This window comes from Taudactylus pleione, unplaced genomic scaffold (assembly GCF_031769625.1).
Source record: "Taudactylus pleione unplaced genomic scaffold, aTauple2 ptg000762l, whole genome shotgun sequence".
In the NCBI taxonomy this organism is placed as follows: Eukaryota; Metazoa; Chordata; class Amphibia; order Anura; family Myobatrachidae; genus Taudactylus; species Taudactylus pleione.
Genome location: NW_028285164.1, coordinates 5,031,822 through 5,047,084, shown reverse-complemented (window position 1 = coordinate 5,047,084; position 15,263 = coordinate 5,031,822). Strand labels below are relative to the sequence as shown.

The window sequence follows — 15,263 nt, the reverse complement described above, 5'->3', positions numbered from 1 at the left end:
TAGCAGTGAAAACTGCCTTTGATGATGAATGACAGGAACTTGGAGGAACCAAACTGGGACCGGCAGGAAGACTTGTTGAGTTGAACTGGTGAACTTGGAACTTGACTCTGTACTGGAATAACATGGATTGAACTGATGAACTTGGAACTTGACTCTGGACTGGAATAACAGTGATTGAACTGATGAACTTGGAACTTGACTCTGGACTGGAATAACGTGGACTGAACTGATGAATTTGGAACTTGACTCTGGACTGGAATAACATGGATTGAACTGATGAACTTGGAACTTGACTCTGGATTGGAATAACGTGGCAATGGCTAAAGGGAAATCAGGTAATGCTGAGACGAGGGCTAACCAGGGTAATCCGGAAATGCTGTGACAAAGGTTGGAACTCAGGTGCAGGCTGGATTGGGTAATTGGGAATAACAGGTTCAGGAAGGAATGGGTAGGTTTGGGATTTTGAGGGCTAAACAGGGTAATCCGTAAATGTTGTGACAAAGGCTGGAACTCGGGTGCAGGCTGGATTGAGTAATTGGGAATAACAGGTTCAGAAAGGAATGGGTAGGTTTGGGATTTTGAGGGATAAACAGGGTAATCTGTAACAGCTGTGACAAAGGCTGGAAATCAGGTGCAGACTGTATTGGGTTCAGGAAGGAATGGGTAGTTAAAAGGAGCAGGAGTTGATCCACAGCAGGAAGCAAGGCAGGGTGACACGATACAGGTTTACAGGGTGCCAGGGACCAACCAGGAGTAGGGCTAGCAGCAGAGCAAAGGCCAGGTATTGCTGTAACAGGACGTCTGGATGCCAGGTATTGCTGTAGCAGGTTTTCGGGATGCACCAGGAGTTGCTGTCAGCAGGTTTATTGGATTGCCAGGTATAGCTGTAACAGGTTTTCTGGATGCACCAGGGGTTGCTGTCAGCAGGAGTCAGGGATACATTTGTATACAGAAACAGCAAGAACCATACACCATGGAAGTAACAAGATGTTCAGGCCCAGAATGCTATCAGGGAATGACATATATACCCTGGGTCTGACTGCAATTGGTGGATATGGACAGGTGGTCTGGCAGTAGCACTCTGAGTGGTGGAAGGCACAACATGCAGAGGGAGTACTCATCTCTGCAGCACTGAGAATCAGAAACACACCTGCAATTCCAATCAAGACTAGCAATGCTCACAGACAGAGGAGAGCCCAGGTGAACAATCAGTGTGGAAGGGAATACATACAGAGAAGTGCTGCAGCCAGCATGATCAGAGCAGGTCCTCCAGGCAAATTACACATACAGATCCATGGAGACAGCTGGCAGTGGTAAGTCAACAGGCAAAAGGTGAAAACCAGACATGGTCGTGACATAGAGTTATCTCACTTACCTGCCCCATCGGGAGTGTGCTATTTCAGGCTTCTGGAGTCGGCATTTCACCCGGTGGATATTCAGCCACTGGGATTTCACACCCAACCCCTGCTCGGGCTACAATGTGTGAACCTTAATTTTAGGTAGATAGAAGGTGGGCTAAAGCTATGCAGAAAGGTTTTCCAAGACTTATCCACTAATGCACAGTAGCATATAATCTTCTCAACTGCGCAGACATCGGTGCTGTGTCCATCTTTGAATCAGGTCCACAATTCCCACATAATCATATACAAGTGCTCTCTCCAGATCTACCCAAGGTTTATGATATAATGGTATTGATCAATCTTGAAGTCACAAAAGCATGTATGTTGCCCGGTACTTAGCTAAATCTGGAATATTTAAACCAATAAATATCTTTGACTAAGGTATGGCATCATAGAAAATCAATACATTCATTTTGGAAAAAAAGGCAACAGGACATCTCATACTGAAAAATGGGGAAATTAAATAGAAAAATGTCCTTAGTTGACCCTGGAATATGGAAGTTTAGGTGATGAAAAGAAATTACAAGGAAAAAATGGCTGGCACTGCACACAAAGGCTAAAAATAAAATAGCATAAAAATCCAAATGGTTTATTGTAAACTAAATTAAAATGCTCATATAAATTAAATAGTAACTCCCAGGAGTGTAAACTGGAATAATTGTATACATTGCACGTGTAAAATGGCACATATAGATCAGACTTGGTAGCAATAGCATATATCATATATAGGGATGCTCACCAACTGAGAAATAGCAATTATAATCCACAAGGCAATTTAATGTAAAAGTTCAAGTGACTTATATTTAGATGAATGGCCAGCTGATAAATGTATTCCCAGGTGTCCAATGGTAAATGCCATGCACTGTGCAAAGTGTACCAACAGTTCCACAAAGGGTAGGTGCCACAAAAAAGGTTGCAAATATAGTAAGAATGATAGCAATGGATGATAGCGAAGGGGAAAGTGCTCTACCGTTTACTGGGAACGCCTCCCGTCCTCCAAACGGGCTTCGTGTGGCAATCATCCAACCGGGGGACACAGGCTGACCTCTCTGTAATATATATTCAGTGGTACCACTATGCAGGCTCGGAGTGGGCTGCCGGGGATACAGTGAAATCCCCAGTGGGCCTCACTGATTTGTAGCCACGTCCTCTATTGCAGGAGGGCACAGCCTATGGCACCTATAGCAGGCTGCAGTGCAGCTGCTTGCCGGGCAGTCATCAAGGCTGTGACTGACCCGGAGGCAGCTACAAGCAGACTCAGTACTCATTGCAGTGCACTACTGGATATTAAATCCCAGTAGTCTCTGCAGAGTGGTCAGAGGAGCATGTGTTGAGTACTTTAACTCGACGTGGAGTGATGAACAGAGATTCCTCCAGAATTTATCAACTAACTGGACTACGTTATCTGAAATTAACTCAGTCGGGAGTCCATGGAGATTAAATATTTTCAAAATGAATAACTGGGCCAGATGAGGGGCTGAAGGAAGTCCGGTCAGAGGAACAAAATGGGCCATCTTAGAGAAGCGGTTCACAATCACCCAGATTGTATTGTACCCTCCAGAAGTTGGGAGATCAATCACAAAGTCCATGGCCAGAAGAGTTCCAGCTGTAACTTGACATGAGACCTTGTGTTGGGCACACTTTACACATGATGATACATCAGACCTCATGGATGGCCACTAATAAGATTGGTTAATAAACTCAAAGGTATTTTCAGCTCCCGCTTGCCTGGAAAATTGATAAGCATGAGCCCAGAGGAGAAGTATTTTTTGCAGTTTAGATTCCACGAAGGTCTTCCCAGGTGGCGGAATGGAAGTTAGCCTTGTAGATGCAAAGACTGCAGGATTAAGCAGAGGGTGAGTTTTGATGGTGGTTAAGTCTTTGTCAGGGCACATTGATCAATAGAGGGCATCGGCCTTGCTGTTCAGAGATTAAGGTCAAACTGCAGCTTGAAATTGAAATAAGAAAAGAACATCGCCTATTGAGTCTGTCTAAGTGTTAGGCATTGAGCGGTCTTCAGAAATTGCAGGTTATTATGGTCTGGTGTACAGAGATGGGAAACAGTGCACCTTCCAAAAGATACTGCCATTACTTGAATGCCAGCTTAATGGCAATGATTTATTTCTCACTTACGGGGTAATTCTTCTCAGGGAGAGTGCATTTTTTGGAGAAGAAACTACAAAGATGTTTTCTTCTGATTTCTGGGACAGCACTGCACCAACCCCTTCTAAAGATGCATCCACCTGCAGGATGAAAGGATGGGTTACAACAGGTTGTTTCAGGAATGGAGCAGAGATGAAAGATTGCTTCAGGAGTTGGAAGGCTGACTTGGCGTCAGGAGGCCACTGAGCTGGATTAGCGTCTTTCTGGGTGAGGGCAGTGATGGGAGCCACTAGGGTAGAGATCCCTCGGATGAACTTCCAGCAATCATTGTCGAAGCCCAGGAAACTTTGAGTGGCTTTCAAAGAGGCAGGTACAGCCCACAACAGTATCGCTTGCACTTTTTCAGAATCCATCTGGAGATCAGAACCAGAAATTAAGTACCCCATAAATGTGATAAATGGGACCTCAAAAACACATTTCTCAAATTTGCAGAATAGATGGTTCTGACAAAGCCATTCTAGAATGTCTTTGACCTGAGCCCGATGAGTAGAAATGTTCTGGGAGAAGACTAGAATATAATCCAAGTAGACTACAACTGAACAGTAAAAAAGGTCCTGGAAGATCTTTTTAACGAAGTGCTGGAAGACAGTATGAGCATTGCTCCAAATGCGATTACCAGGTATTTGTAGTGCCCTCCTCAGGTGTTAAATGCTGTCTTCCATTTGTCTCCCTCTCTGATATAGATAAAGTTGTAGGCCCCTCGAAGATCCAACTTGGTGAAAATGGTGGATAACTTGACTTGTTCAAAAAGTTTAGTAGTGAAGTGTAACGAATAGCAGTTCTTTACTGTGATGTCAATGAGGCCTCTCTAGTCAATACAAGAACATAGGCCACCATCCTTTTTGATAAGGAAAAAGCCTGCTCCCATAGGTGATGATGAAGGATGCATAAAACCCTTTTCTAGGTATTCTTTAATGTAGACAGACACAGCAGCTGTTTCGGGAATGGAGAGAGGAAAGGTGCGGCCATAAGGAGGCATCTTCCCAGGTATCAAATCTATGGGACAATCCCATTTGCAGTGAGTGGGATCATTGCACCTTGTTTGCTGAAGATGTCCATGTATTAATGATACGGAGGAGAGAACTTCTCCCTGTCAGAGCTCTCAGATGATCAGAGAGGAACTACTTCTGGAGACAGGATGTTGAACAGGCTTTTCCCCAAAACAAGAACTGCATGGAGGACCACTCAATCTTGACGTCATGTTTATGTACCAGGGAAGCCTCAGAACCACAGGATGAGTATCCTTCAGAATGACTAGAGGGAGATTTCCTCAGAATGTAGAGCTCCCATGCAGAGTTTTAGAGGAGTGGTCCTGGAGATGTGTGTTTATATATATATATATATATATATATATATATATATATATATATACACACACACATATATATATATATACACGCATATATTATATATACACAGTGTCACGGCTGCCGACACTTGAGACTCCTGGAGGGAGGCAGGCCTACTAGGCACACTATACTGGGGTGGTCTTAGGAATGACCTTTTCATGAAACTCAGTAGCACAGGATAAAAGTAAAATAGAATTTATTCACAAAAGAAATATAATCAGCAAGGTCTCATATAAAGTCTCAAACAGCACAGATGTTCACATATGCAATAATAAATATAGGAGAAAATCCCCAAATATATATATGCAGTCTTAAACATATAAGAACTAACGTGGTAGGGAACCCTGAGTCCAGTATGAGGCTAACACCTCAGGATGGCATAGAGGACCTTTGCCAGGGTAGAACCCTGTAGTAATGGAAACCCAGAGCAGAGCGAGCCCTGCAGAATAATATAGTTCCGGGACAGGGCAGTGAGAGATGAAGCAAACTTGAGCCTTGTGGTGTAGTGAAGTTAGAGCAGGGTTAAGCCATGTAAGGTGATGAGATTCCAGAACAGGGTTGAGCCCTGCGGCGTGGCTGGGGTTCGGAGCGGGGTTGAGCCCCGTGATGCAGAGAAGATTGAAGCAGGGTGGATCCCTGTGATGTAATAAGATTCCGGAACAGGGTTGAGCCCTGCACCGTGGCTAGAGTTTGGAGCATGGTTGAGCCCCGTGATGCGGAGAAGGTTGTAGCAGCATTGAGCCCTGTGATGTGATGAGATTCCAGAACAGGGTTAAGCCCAGCATCATGGCTAGAGTTCGGAGTGGGGTTGAGCCCTGTGATGCGGAGAAGATTGTAGCAGGGTTGAGCTCTGTGATGTAAAAAGATTCCAGAACAGGGTTGAGCCCTGCGGCGAGGCTAGGGGTTGATCCCCGTGATGCAGAGATGACACTGTAACGGTGCAGTTGACAACTGTAACAAGGATGAGTTCAATATCCACAGGAACGGAAAGACAACAGGCAAAGTAAATAGTGCAGCAAAATGATGAAACCACAGTGATGGAGCAGTAAGCAATACTTAGGCAATAGGAATGCTGGGCTCTGTAGTGCAGCGGGTAACTGGCATCAGAAGTTCATCTGGAATATAACAAAGTCCACAGCAATCCACAGGCACAGCGGGGATCTGGCAGGAGTCCAAGAAAAGACCTGAAAGCAACGTTGCACAGACACTGAGACACAGTTAGTAACAGGCTTTATACTAGAGGTCTGTGATCCATAGGAGTTTCAGAACATGTGACCAAAATGGAATCAGGTTTGAAATAATGAGCAATCTAGGAATCCCACAACCTGACAACACCTGGGAAACAGATGATAACTTTAACACTCTATCCCCTGAATGAAAAGCATGCCAGCAAGCAGGATTGCTCCTCCAATGACCACAATGGAACTTTGGCAAAAGTAGTCTATCTTTTTGTACTGAAATAGTCGCAGTCCTGACACACAGATATATATATATATATATATAAAAGTCAGAAATCCACTGCACTTGCCACTCCCAGATTTGGGGTGCAGACATGCACTCGTAATTCCCAGGAATGGGGTGCAAGTGGCTTGTGACCACATTGCTTAAATAACTAAAAACAGAAAACTCAGCAGCACTCACCATTGTTAAATCACTCACAATAATACATAAATAAATAATGGGGTTTTGGTTCATGGAATGATCAATGCATTTAAGCCTGCAGCCCACATCACGGGACCCCATTTCTCTGCAGGTCCTACACTATCTGTCACACTGATGGTAGCTGCTATCACATAGTTTAAATTGAAAAAAATTATAACTGGTTTAAAGCTCACCTGCCAACTAATGGCTTTTAAAGGCAAGGCAGTTACCAAACATAGCGTCTATCATGCTACCAAAAAGGCAGCTGACACAGGTTATTATAAATGAGAAAGCTATGATCACAAAAGGTTAATTAAAAATTAACCAAATAAACAAAGTCAGAAATCCACTGCACTCGCCACTCCCAGATTTGGGCTTAACCTTTTGTGATCATAGCTTTCTCATGCACTCCTGTGCAAGCTCATTTATAATAACCTGTGTCAGCTGCCTTTTTGGTAGTATGATATTATGATACTATGTTTGGTGACTGCCTTGCCTTTAAAAGCCATTAGTTGGCAGGTGAGCTTTAAACCAGGTAACATTTTTTCAGTTTAAACTATGTGATAGCAGCTACCAGGTTCCCATCAGTGTGACAGATAGTGTAGGACCTGCAGAGAAATGGGGTCCCGTGATGTGGGCTGCAGGCTTATATGCATTGATCAATGCATCAACCAAAACCCCATTATTTATTTATATATTGTTGTGAGTGATTTAACAATGTTGAGTGCTGAGTTTTCTGTTTTTATTTATTTAAGCAATGTGGTCAAAAGCCACTTGCACTCCATGCCTGGGAATGGCGAGTGCAGGTCTGCACCCCAAATCTGGGAGTGACGAGTGCAGTAGATTTCTGCCTTTGATTTTATATATATATTTATACACACAGATGTGTCCTCATACAACAAGTCTCTTTGTGCTTTAAACAGCCCTTCTAGTCGCAACATGGAGTGGCGTGACTCAGTGGTGCCCAGCATATTTTCTTGTGACTTTAGTTTTTACATTCAAATGCATCTAATTCGGACAGCGAATAATAGACACAAGCAGCTTCTGCTAATTGCAAATTACTATAATATGCAGCATGCCTATGTTCTGTGAGTGACTGCGGGTATATCTGCATGCGAAATGCTATGTTACAGTTTCAGCAGCTGTAACACTGAAACGTAGCATTTCATATGCAGATACACCGGCAGTCGCTCACAGAATATAGGCATGCCACATATCATTTTAATCAGAAGCTCTTTAATATTTGATACAGTAGGTCCGCTGGTGCTCATTCTTTTCCGTCCTATTAGCACATCCCTTCATGTGTGGTGCAGGAATGGGCTCGTACAATATGTAATTGAGCTTTACTTATACGTGTTCACTCACTCAAAATGTCTGATAGGTTTTCAAATATCAGACCTCCCAGAGCCTCCTGGGAGAGTATGTAACCAGGCTTGCCGACATTCTGTCAGCCCCCTCTGGGAGGGGATAGCCAGGTCAGACAAGCAGGGAGGAGTGACGCGATAGAGGGTGCGTGGCTGGGGAATATTACCCGACAATGGGATGGAGCAGGGGGCGTGGCCACAAAAAAATCACATAATTTTGTCCCCACCCCCGCATCGAGCCAAGGTGTATTTTTCCCCAGTAGCTGCTAATCTCTACAGCCGCTGGGTGGGAAGTTTCTGCTGTGCTATCTGATTAGCAGTGATGGGCAGCACAGCAGACACTAGGGGAGGGTGCAGGCAAGCAGAGGGACCAGAAGGTCCCTCTGAGAGCAGCAGCTGCGGGAAGATTATCTTCCTGCAGCCACCCTCACTGTTTATCTCACTGGTTGCATTGTTGGCGACCAGATCAGATAAAGCACAGCTTGGTGTGGTCAGAAAAATGCCATCATGCCAGGCAAGTGGTTAAAGCTCCCAGTCATGTGAGACAGATTTAAATCAATGTAAATTTTTCATGAAGTCACAGACCTGAATCTCTATATACAGATACATAACACAAGCCATCTCCTCCATTGAGTTTTTTTCCTCTTAATGATATTTAACATTAAATTTACAATTGTCACAATGATGAGGAATCTTACCATAGCCTCTTTCTATATGTCTCATATTTGAATAGTTGTGTTTCCTCAGAGTCAGGTAGAACAGGTCCTTGTCAATGTCATCCCAGGAGTTAGCCATGTCACAGAGCTTTCTCATTGTGTCCATGGGTCCTATGTATGCAGCCAAATGTTTATATTGGTCCCGTGTCAGCAGCTTCTGATCCAGAAGATCATCCAGAACTGGCTGCATGTTGGTCATTACACTTATCAGATGGATACGTTGCTGCTCTATGTAGTGGTCCTTGGCTGGAGACAGATAGGGTACATAATCATTATAGGTATTCTTAAATCATGTATTAGCTTCTTACATACTATGCTCTGTAATTACTGTCCAAGTCATTTCAACCATTGTAATGTTATGTAACAAATGTCAGCTGATAACTGTTATTCCATAAAGGAGACTGAAAGGTTTGGACAATCCGTCTGGTATCAGCAATGTCTCAGCTCTGTAGCTGTCTGACCTCATCTCTCTGTAGGGTATACAATTGGGAAGCCGGCTGCCGGAATCCCGACAACTGGCTTCCCGACTGCTTTATCCCAGTTTGGGATAAATGACCGGGCATCTATATCTAGATGCCTGTCATTTCCCCGACTCCGGGAGACCGGCGCCCGGCATCTCGATCGAAGGGATGCTGGGCGCAGCGAGTGGACAGCCGCGGGGGGGGGGGAGGGTTAGGTTTAGGGCACCCAGGGGGGACTTAGGGTTAGGCACCCCCCCGGGAAGGTTAGGGTTGGGCTAGGGGGAGGGAGGGTTAGGGTTAGGCACCCCCGTGGGGGAATTAGGGTTAGGCACCCCCCTGGGGGACTTAGGTTTAGGCTGCGGGGAAGGGGGGGTTAGGGTTAGACACTTAGAGGGGGGATTAGGGTTAGGCACTCAGCAATACTGAGATCTGAGGATAAGGTTGGTGTTCTATGTTTGTTGGCCAATTACAGTAAAACCTGCTGGGAGCTGGTGCACCAGCTAATCCCAGCCATAGCGGTAAATATACTAAGAATTGTGTTTGGGTGATATTGCATTCTCGGGTGTTTGCCCATTTTTTGGAAACTAGCAAATTTTCTACTGGTGTTAAATTATGATTCTCGCTGTAAAACGTGGGTGGAAACACAAATTGAAGTAAATACACCATCGGCCAAACTTGCAAGTACTTTCCATAAACAGAAATACAACACGTGAATTTACCAAGAATCATGTTTGGAATCACAGGTGTAAATGAAGGAAACTCTGTCCAAAATAGAAGTTTCAAATAGACCCCCTCCTGAGCAGAGCATATAGCACAAACATACACAGAGCAGTGTGATCCGTGTATGTTTGTGCCTGTTTTAAAGCCAACAAAGTGCGGGGTCCCCCCTCCTGTGCATACCAGCCCAGGCTCTTTGAGCTGGCACTGGTTTACAAAATACTGGGGACAAAAAATGTAGGGGTCCCGCGTATTTCATGAACTAGCACTAGGCTCTTGGTCCTGATGCTAGTAGTAAGAAGATGGAGTAAAAATGCTGTTGGGGCTCCCCTGTAACTTTACTACCAGCACAAGGCTCCACTAGCCGAGATGTAATATCACAGCCAGCGGACCCTTTCTCCAGGTCCCCCGGCCAAAGCATTAACACCCGAAATGAGTCAGCCAAATTGGTCATCCTATGGAAGGTGGGGACCCCCCATAAAGGGGTCCATCCTCTCCTGAGCAGCCCAGGCCTGGGATGAATCCTGGGGCTCTTCTTTGCAACCATGGGCCGTGGGTGCAGGGGTAATAATAATAGTGTAATATTGTTTTTTACAGTGGGACTTTAGGTCCCAGTGTGTCTGCCCTCTGGATAAAAGGGCATTATGGAAAGGGGACTGATACCTTCTGAAAAAGCCGCTGATGTGAGAATAGGCGGGGAAATGTGTTAGGGAATACTTGCTCCATTCTACGAGAGTCGCAAGCCAAAGCATTGTCCTATATCGTGGTGGTCTGCACATATACCGTTTGGAATCTCTCTGGAAATAGCTGCATACCGGGAATGCTGCCAGCAGCTGGGAGGAAAAAAATTAGATTTTGCGCAGACACTCGGAGGACTGGATCATTGGATCCTAAAGTGGTCATTGAATCTACATGTTGGGAATGGATCACTAAAGGGTAGTAAGTTGGCTTTAATACTAATGAAACAAGTAACTTGCTACAAAATAATGGCATTTTAAATACAATATTGTGGAACTTTCTGTTACTTTTTGCTACATTCTAACCAATAGCTGATTAACTAAAAGCTAACCGCTGCCTGGCAAAAGATGGACTTGCCTGTAAAAAGGGCTACTGTATATACTGTAATAACAACGCAAAATATTGTTTGCTGCTGAACATTTTGTTGCTATCGTCACAATCTAACTAAAGATCTTAACTGGAAACTAACTACAGTACTGCCTGCAATTGGAAGTGACAGCCGAAATTGCCTGTATAATATAGGGCTTTAATAACACTGTTATTGTGCAAATATACAGACCTATACTGTAGAGCTGAAATTGCATATATATATATATGTATGTGACATAAGGCTTACTGAACATCGCTATTTCAAATGATTAGCTCTATGAGCAGGGATAATCAAATATCAATATCTAGGTTAAGCTGTATATTTGAATTGTACATTATTCATGTGATCACATTCTCATGTTAAATTTAATAATTGAACAATACAAAACTGCGGATTAGATGATCTGTATTGTGCCGGCCGGCAATTATATTTTATTAAATAGAAATTTAAAGTGTAATTGAAATAAATTTGTGTGGACAGTTAGAGTCTCTATTTTCCATATTTACCTGTACCAGCGATATGTCTTGAACAACGTCATTCACAGACATATCGATTCTGCTGTGCTGCAGAGCCGATGGCAGATAAATCTCCAGATATATCTGGCGATCGTCCAGTGTGTACGGGCGGTCTGCCGACCACTCATACACATGCAGCAAAGACCACGGGAGGGCGCGGACACACCCCAGTCTCCTGGACACCAGGACCAGTAGCAGATAGTGGCCGTTCAGTGTGTATGAAGGACCATCTGCAGATATACAGTATCTGTATAGTGTGTACCCAGCATTACTCGCACACATTTAAAGGTTTCTTTCAGGCCCGACACACAACAATCCTTTATCATAAATGTATTAGACACATATATCATTTCTAAGTCACGTGCAAAGATATCCTCCAGATTAATCTCTGGAACTGCTCATTTTATCTGACATGATAAAAAAGATAAGGTAAAGGAATAGCTATAATTCACAATCAAAAGCAGAAAGTGACACTACAAAGGCAGCCAAGATCTCACAGAACAAGGGGCCTGATTCAGACCCGGACGCTATTTGCGGACGCTCGTTCTTAAAAAGGGGCCGGATATTTAAATTGAGCGCTCGCTCTGTGCGGTGTGTTGACGCCTCTATGTCTGAGCGAGCATCGGAAAAATGCGCTCGCTATTTTGTAAAGACGCCCCTTTGCCGTTCGCATCACACGTCATCTCCGGTATTTATTAGATTAATCGGGAATATCGAAAGGCATCTGAACTGCTCGCAGCGCTTGTGGTAGGATTTACTTCCCGCTATCACTGCGAGCAGTTCAGGCTAAAAGACAACCAAGTGACGTGGTCGATGACGCTCCTTTACTAATTATGCACTCCCATTAAATGCCGTTTTGCCCGTTAGGCACGCCTGCGTTCGGATCTCCACTCCCCGTTTTCAAGCACCTTCCCCTGTTAACACCCACAAATGGTACATTCTGTCACTCAAATTAGCAGCCCCTCGTTGTTTTACGAGCGCACGATTTCCGACCACAATGACTGGTTGGCGCATACGCATTACTACCCATACGCATGCGCATTTGTGCGAACATCGCTCAGAGCGAACGAGCGGCCGCTTACGAGCGGCTCTGAATCAGGCCCAAGGTAACAAGTGACAGAAATGTTCTAATAATTGTACTGTAGCCAGAGACAGAGGAGCAGCAGCTGTGGGTCTCAGGCCCATTCAATTTAGCAGGTAATTCCTCTGTGTTTAAGACTTGTGTCTCAGGTGGCTGAAGTAAAATTGAAACCCTTGGGGGCCACACGCTGCATGAAGATGCAGGGCCAGCCCTGGGCACAAGTGACCCCCAAACCTGGCCAGCATCAGCGTGCCTTAATCTAACACTGCAGCCAGTGGAGTCAAGCCAGCATGAGAGGCAAGAGAGGATCCGGCACTTGGCAAGCTGAGGAGCGGCACTGACCCTTGCGGGGAAAGTTCGATGCAGAGGGTACTCTCCACCAAAGTCAGCAGAGCAGGTGAGGTTCCAGTGGGACACCCCTTTCCCCATATATCTATTTATCTCATATCCAGGGGTTAAAGTGGGTCGGAACAGGTCGGAACTGTGTTCCGTCACTTGTATTTGGAGACTGAACCAGTTCTGCGTCTTCCGACCCAACTACCACAGGGAGGCTGTATTTGCCGGGCGCATAAGGGGCACTTTCACTGTGGGCACTGCATAAGGGGCACTACAACTACTGGGGGCACTGCATAAGGGGCACCACTACTGAGGGCACTTCATAAGGGGACTACCACGCATTATTACAGCGGGATTACTGATGGGGCACTGCATAAGGGAGGCATTGCATAATGGGCACTACCACTACTGTGGGCTCTGCATAAGGGGCACTACTACTACTAGGGCCACTGCATTAGGGGCACTACTACCAGGGACAATGCATAAGGGGCACCACTACTGAGGGCACTGCGTAAGGGGTACCACTACAGTGTGCATTGCATAAGGGGCACCACTACTGTGGGCATTATGTGAAAGGAGCACTACTGCTGTGGGCATTGTATAAGAGGCACTAGTACTGTGGGCATTGTGTATAAGGGGTACAAATGTGGGCATTGTGTAAAAGGGGCACTGCAGTGTGTCATACCTCTATGTAGTGTAATGTGAATCAAGAATGTGCTACTGTGTGGCGTAATTTCAGTTGTAAATACTATTGTCTGACCACACCCCTTTATTTTGAAACCACACCCCTTTTTTGGGATGCGCTGCCCCTTTATTGAAAAAGCACCAAGGGGCGGGGGGCAGTGAATTCCACCTCTTCTCTAGGACCACTTTAAGCACCACTGCTCATATCTATCTATAAATATAATTTTTCATCACAGATTTTTTTTCAGAGAAAAGCCGGGGTTGCTTGCTTGTGTTTGCGCCCCCAACCTAAAAGTTGCTAGCCAGCCCCTGAGTGTTGCCCAATAACATGATGTAAAAGCACCATTAGTTCTTACAAATAATACATTTCATACCAAAACAAAAGCCTTTCATTTAGCCAGATATTAAGGCACAATAACAGGGCTGTTAAACACTTACATGCACTAAAAAAAACTTTTATAAAAAAAAAAAAATCACAAAAGTTGCTATAACTGAGATCCTATGTGGTGTCTAATATGGTCAATAGCTGATTACAGCAGATCTGTCTCAGTGGGTTCTTTGGCTTCTACTTCCCCATGTAATTTCTTATGTAGGCTCACCATATCATCCCTTTATATATACATAGGCCTAACATACTATCCCTTTATATATACATAGGCTTACCATATCATCCCTTTATATATACATAGGCTTACCATATCATCCCTTTATATATACATAGGCCTAACATACTATCCCTTTATATATACATAGGCTTACCATATCATCCCTTTATATATACATAGGCTTACCATACTATCCCTTTATATATACATAGGCTTACCATACTATCCCTTTATATATATACATAGGCTTACCATATCATCCCTTTATATATACATAGGCTTACCATATCATCCCTTTATATATACATAGGCTTACCATATCATCCCTTTATATATACACATAGGCTTACCATATCATCCCTTTATATATACATAGGCTTACCATATCATCCCTTTATATATACATAGGCTTACCATATCATCCCTTTATATATATACATAGGCTTACCATATCATCCCTTTATATATATACATAGGCTTACCATATCATCCCTTTATATATATACATAGGCTTACCATATCATCCCTTTATATATATACATAGGCTTACCATATCATCCCTTTATATATACACATAGGCTTACCATACTATCCCTTTATATATACATAGGCTTACCCTACTATTCCTTTATATATACATAGGCTTACCCTACTATCCTTTTATATATACATAGGCTTACCCTACTATCCCTTTATATATACATAGGCTTACCATATCATCCCTTTATATATACACATAGGCTTACCATATCATCCCTTTATATATATACATAGGCTTACCATATCATCCCTTTATATATACATAGACTTACCATATCACCCTTTATATATACACATAGGCTTACCATATCATCCCTTTATATATACATAGGCTCACCATATCATCCCTTTATATATACATAGGGTTACCATATCATCCCTTTATATATACATAGGCTTACCATATCACACTTTATATATACACATAGGCTTACCATATCATCCCTTTATATATACAAAGGCTCACCATATCATCCCTTTATATATACATAGGGTTACCATATCATCCCTTTATATATACACATAGGCTTACCATATCATCCCTTTAAATATACATAGGCTTACCATATCATCCCTTTATATA

At 43.6% G+C, this 15,263-nt stretch overlaps 1 protein-coding gene across 1 annotated transcript in view; it reads right to left on the bottom strand.

Moving 5' to 3' along the window:
- LOC148476936 (uncharacterized) overlaps positions 1–15,263 on the bottom strand; it is a 346,314-nt gene that overhangs the window by 284,519 nt on the left and 46,532 nt on the right. Inside the window, exon 7 of the mRNA XM_088457528.1 lies at positions 8,616–8,879. Within this exon, the coding sequence (XP_088313654.1) occupies positions 8,616–8,879 (264 nt within the window). The remainder of the gene's footprint in view (positions 1–8,615; positions 8,880–15,263) is intronic.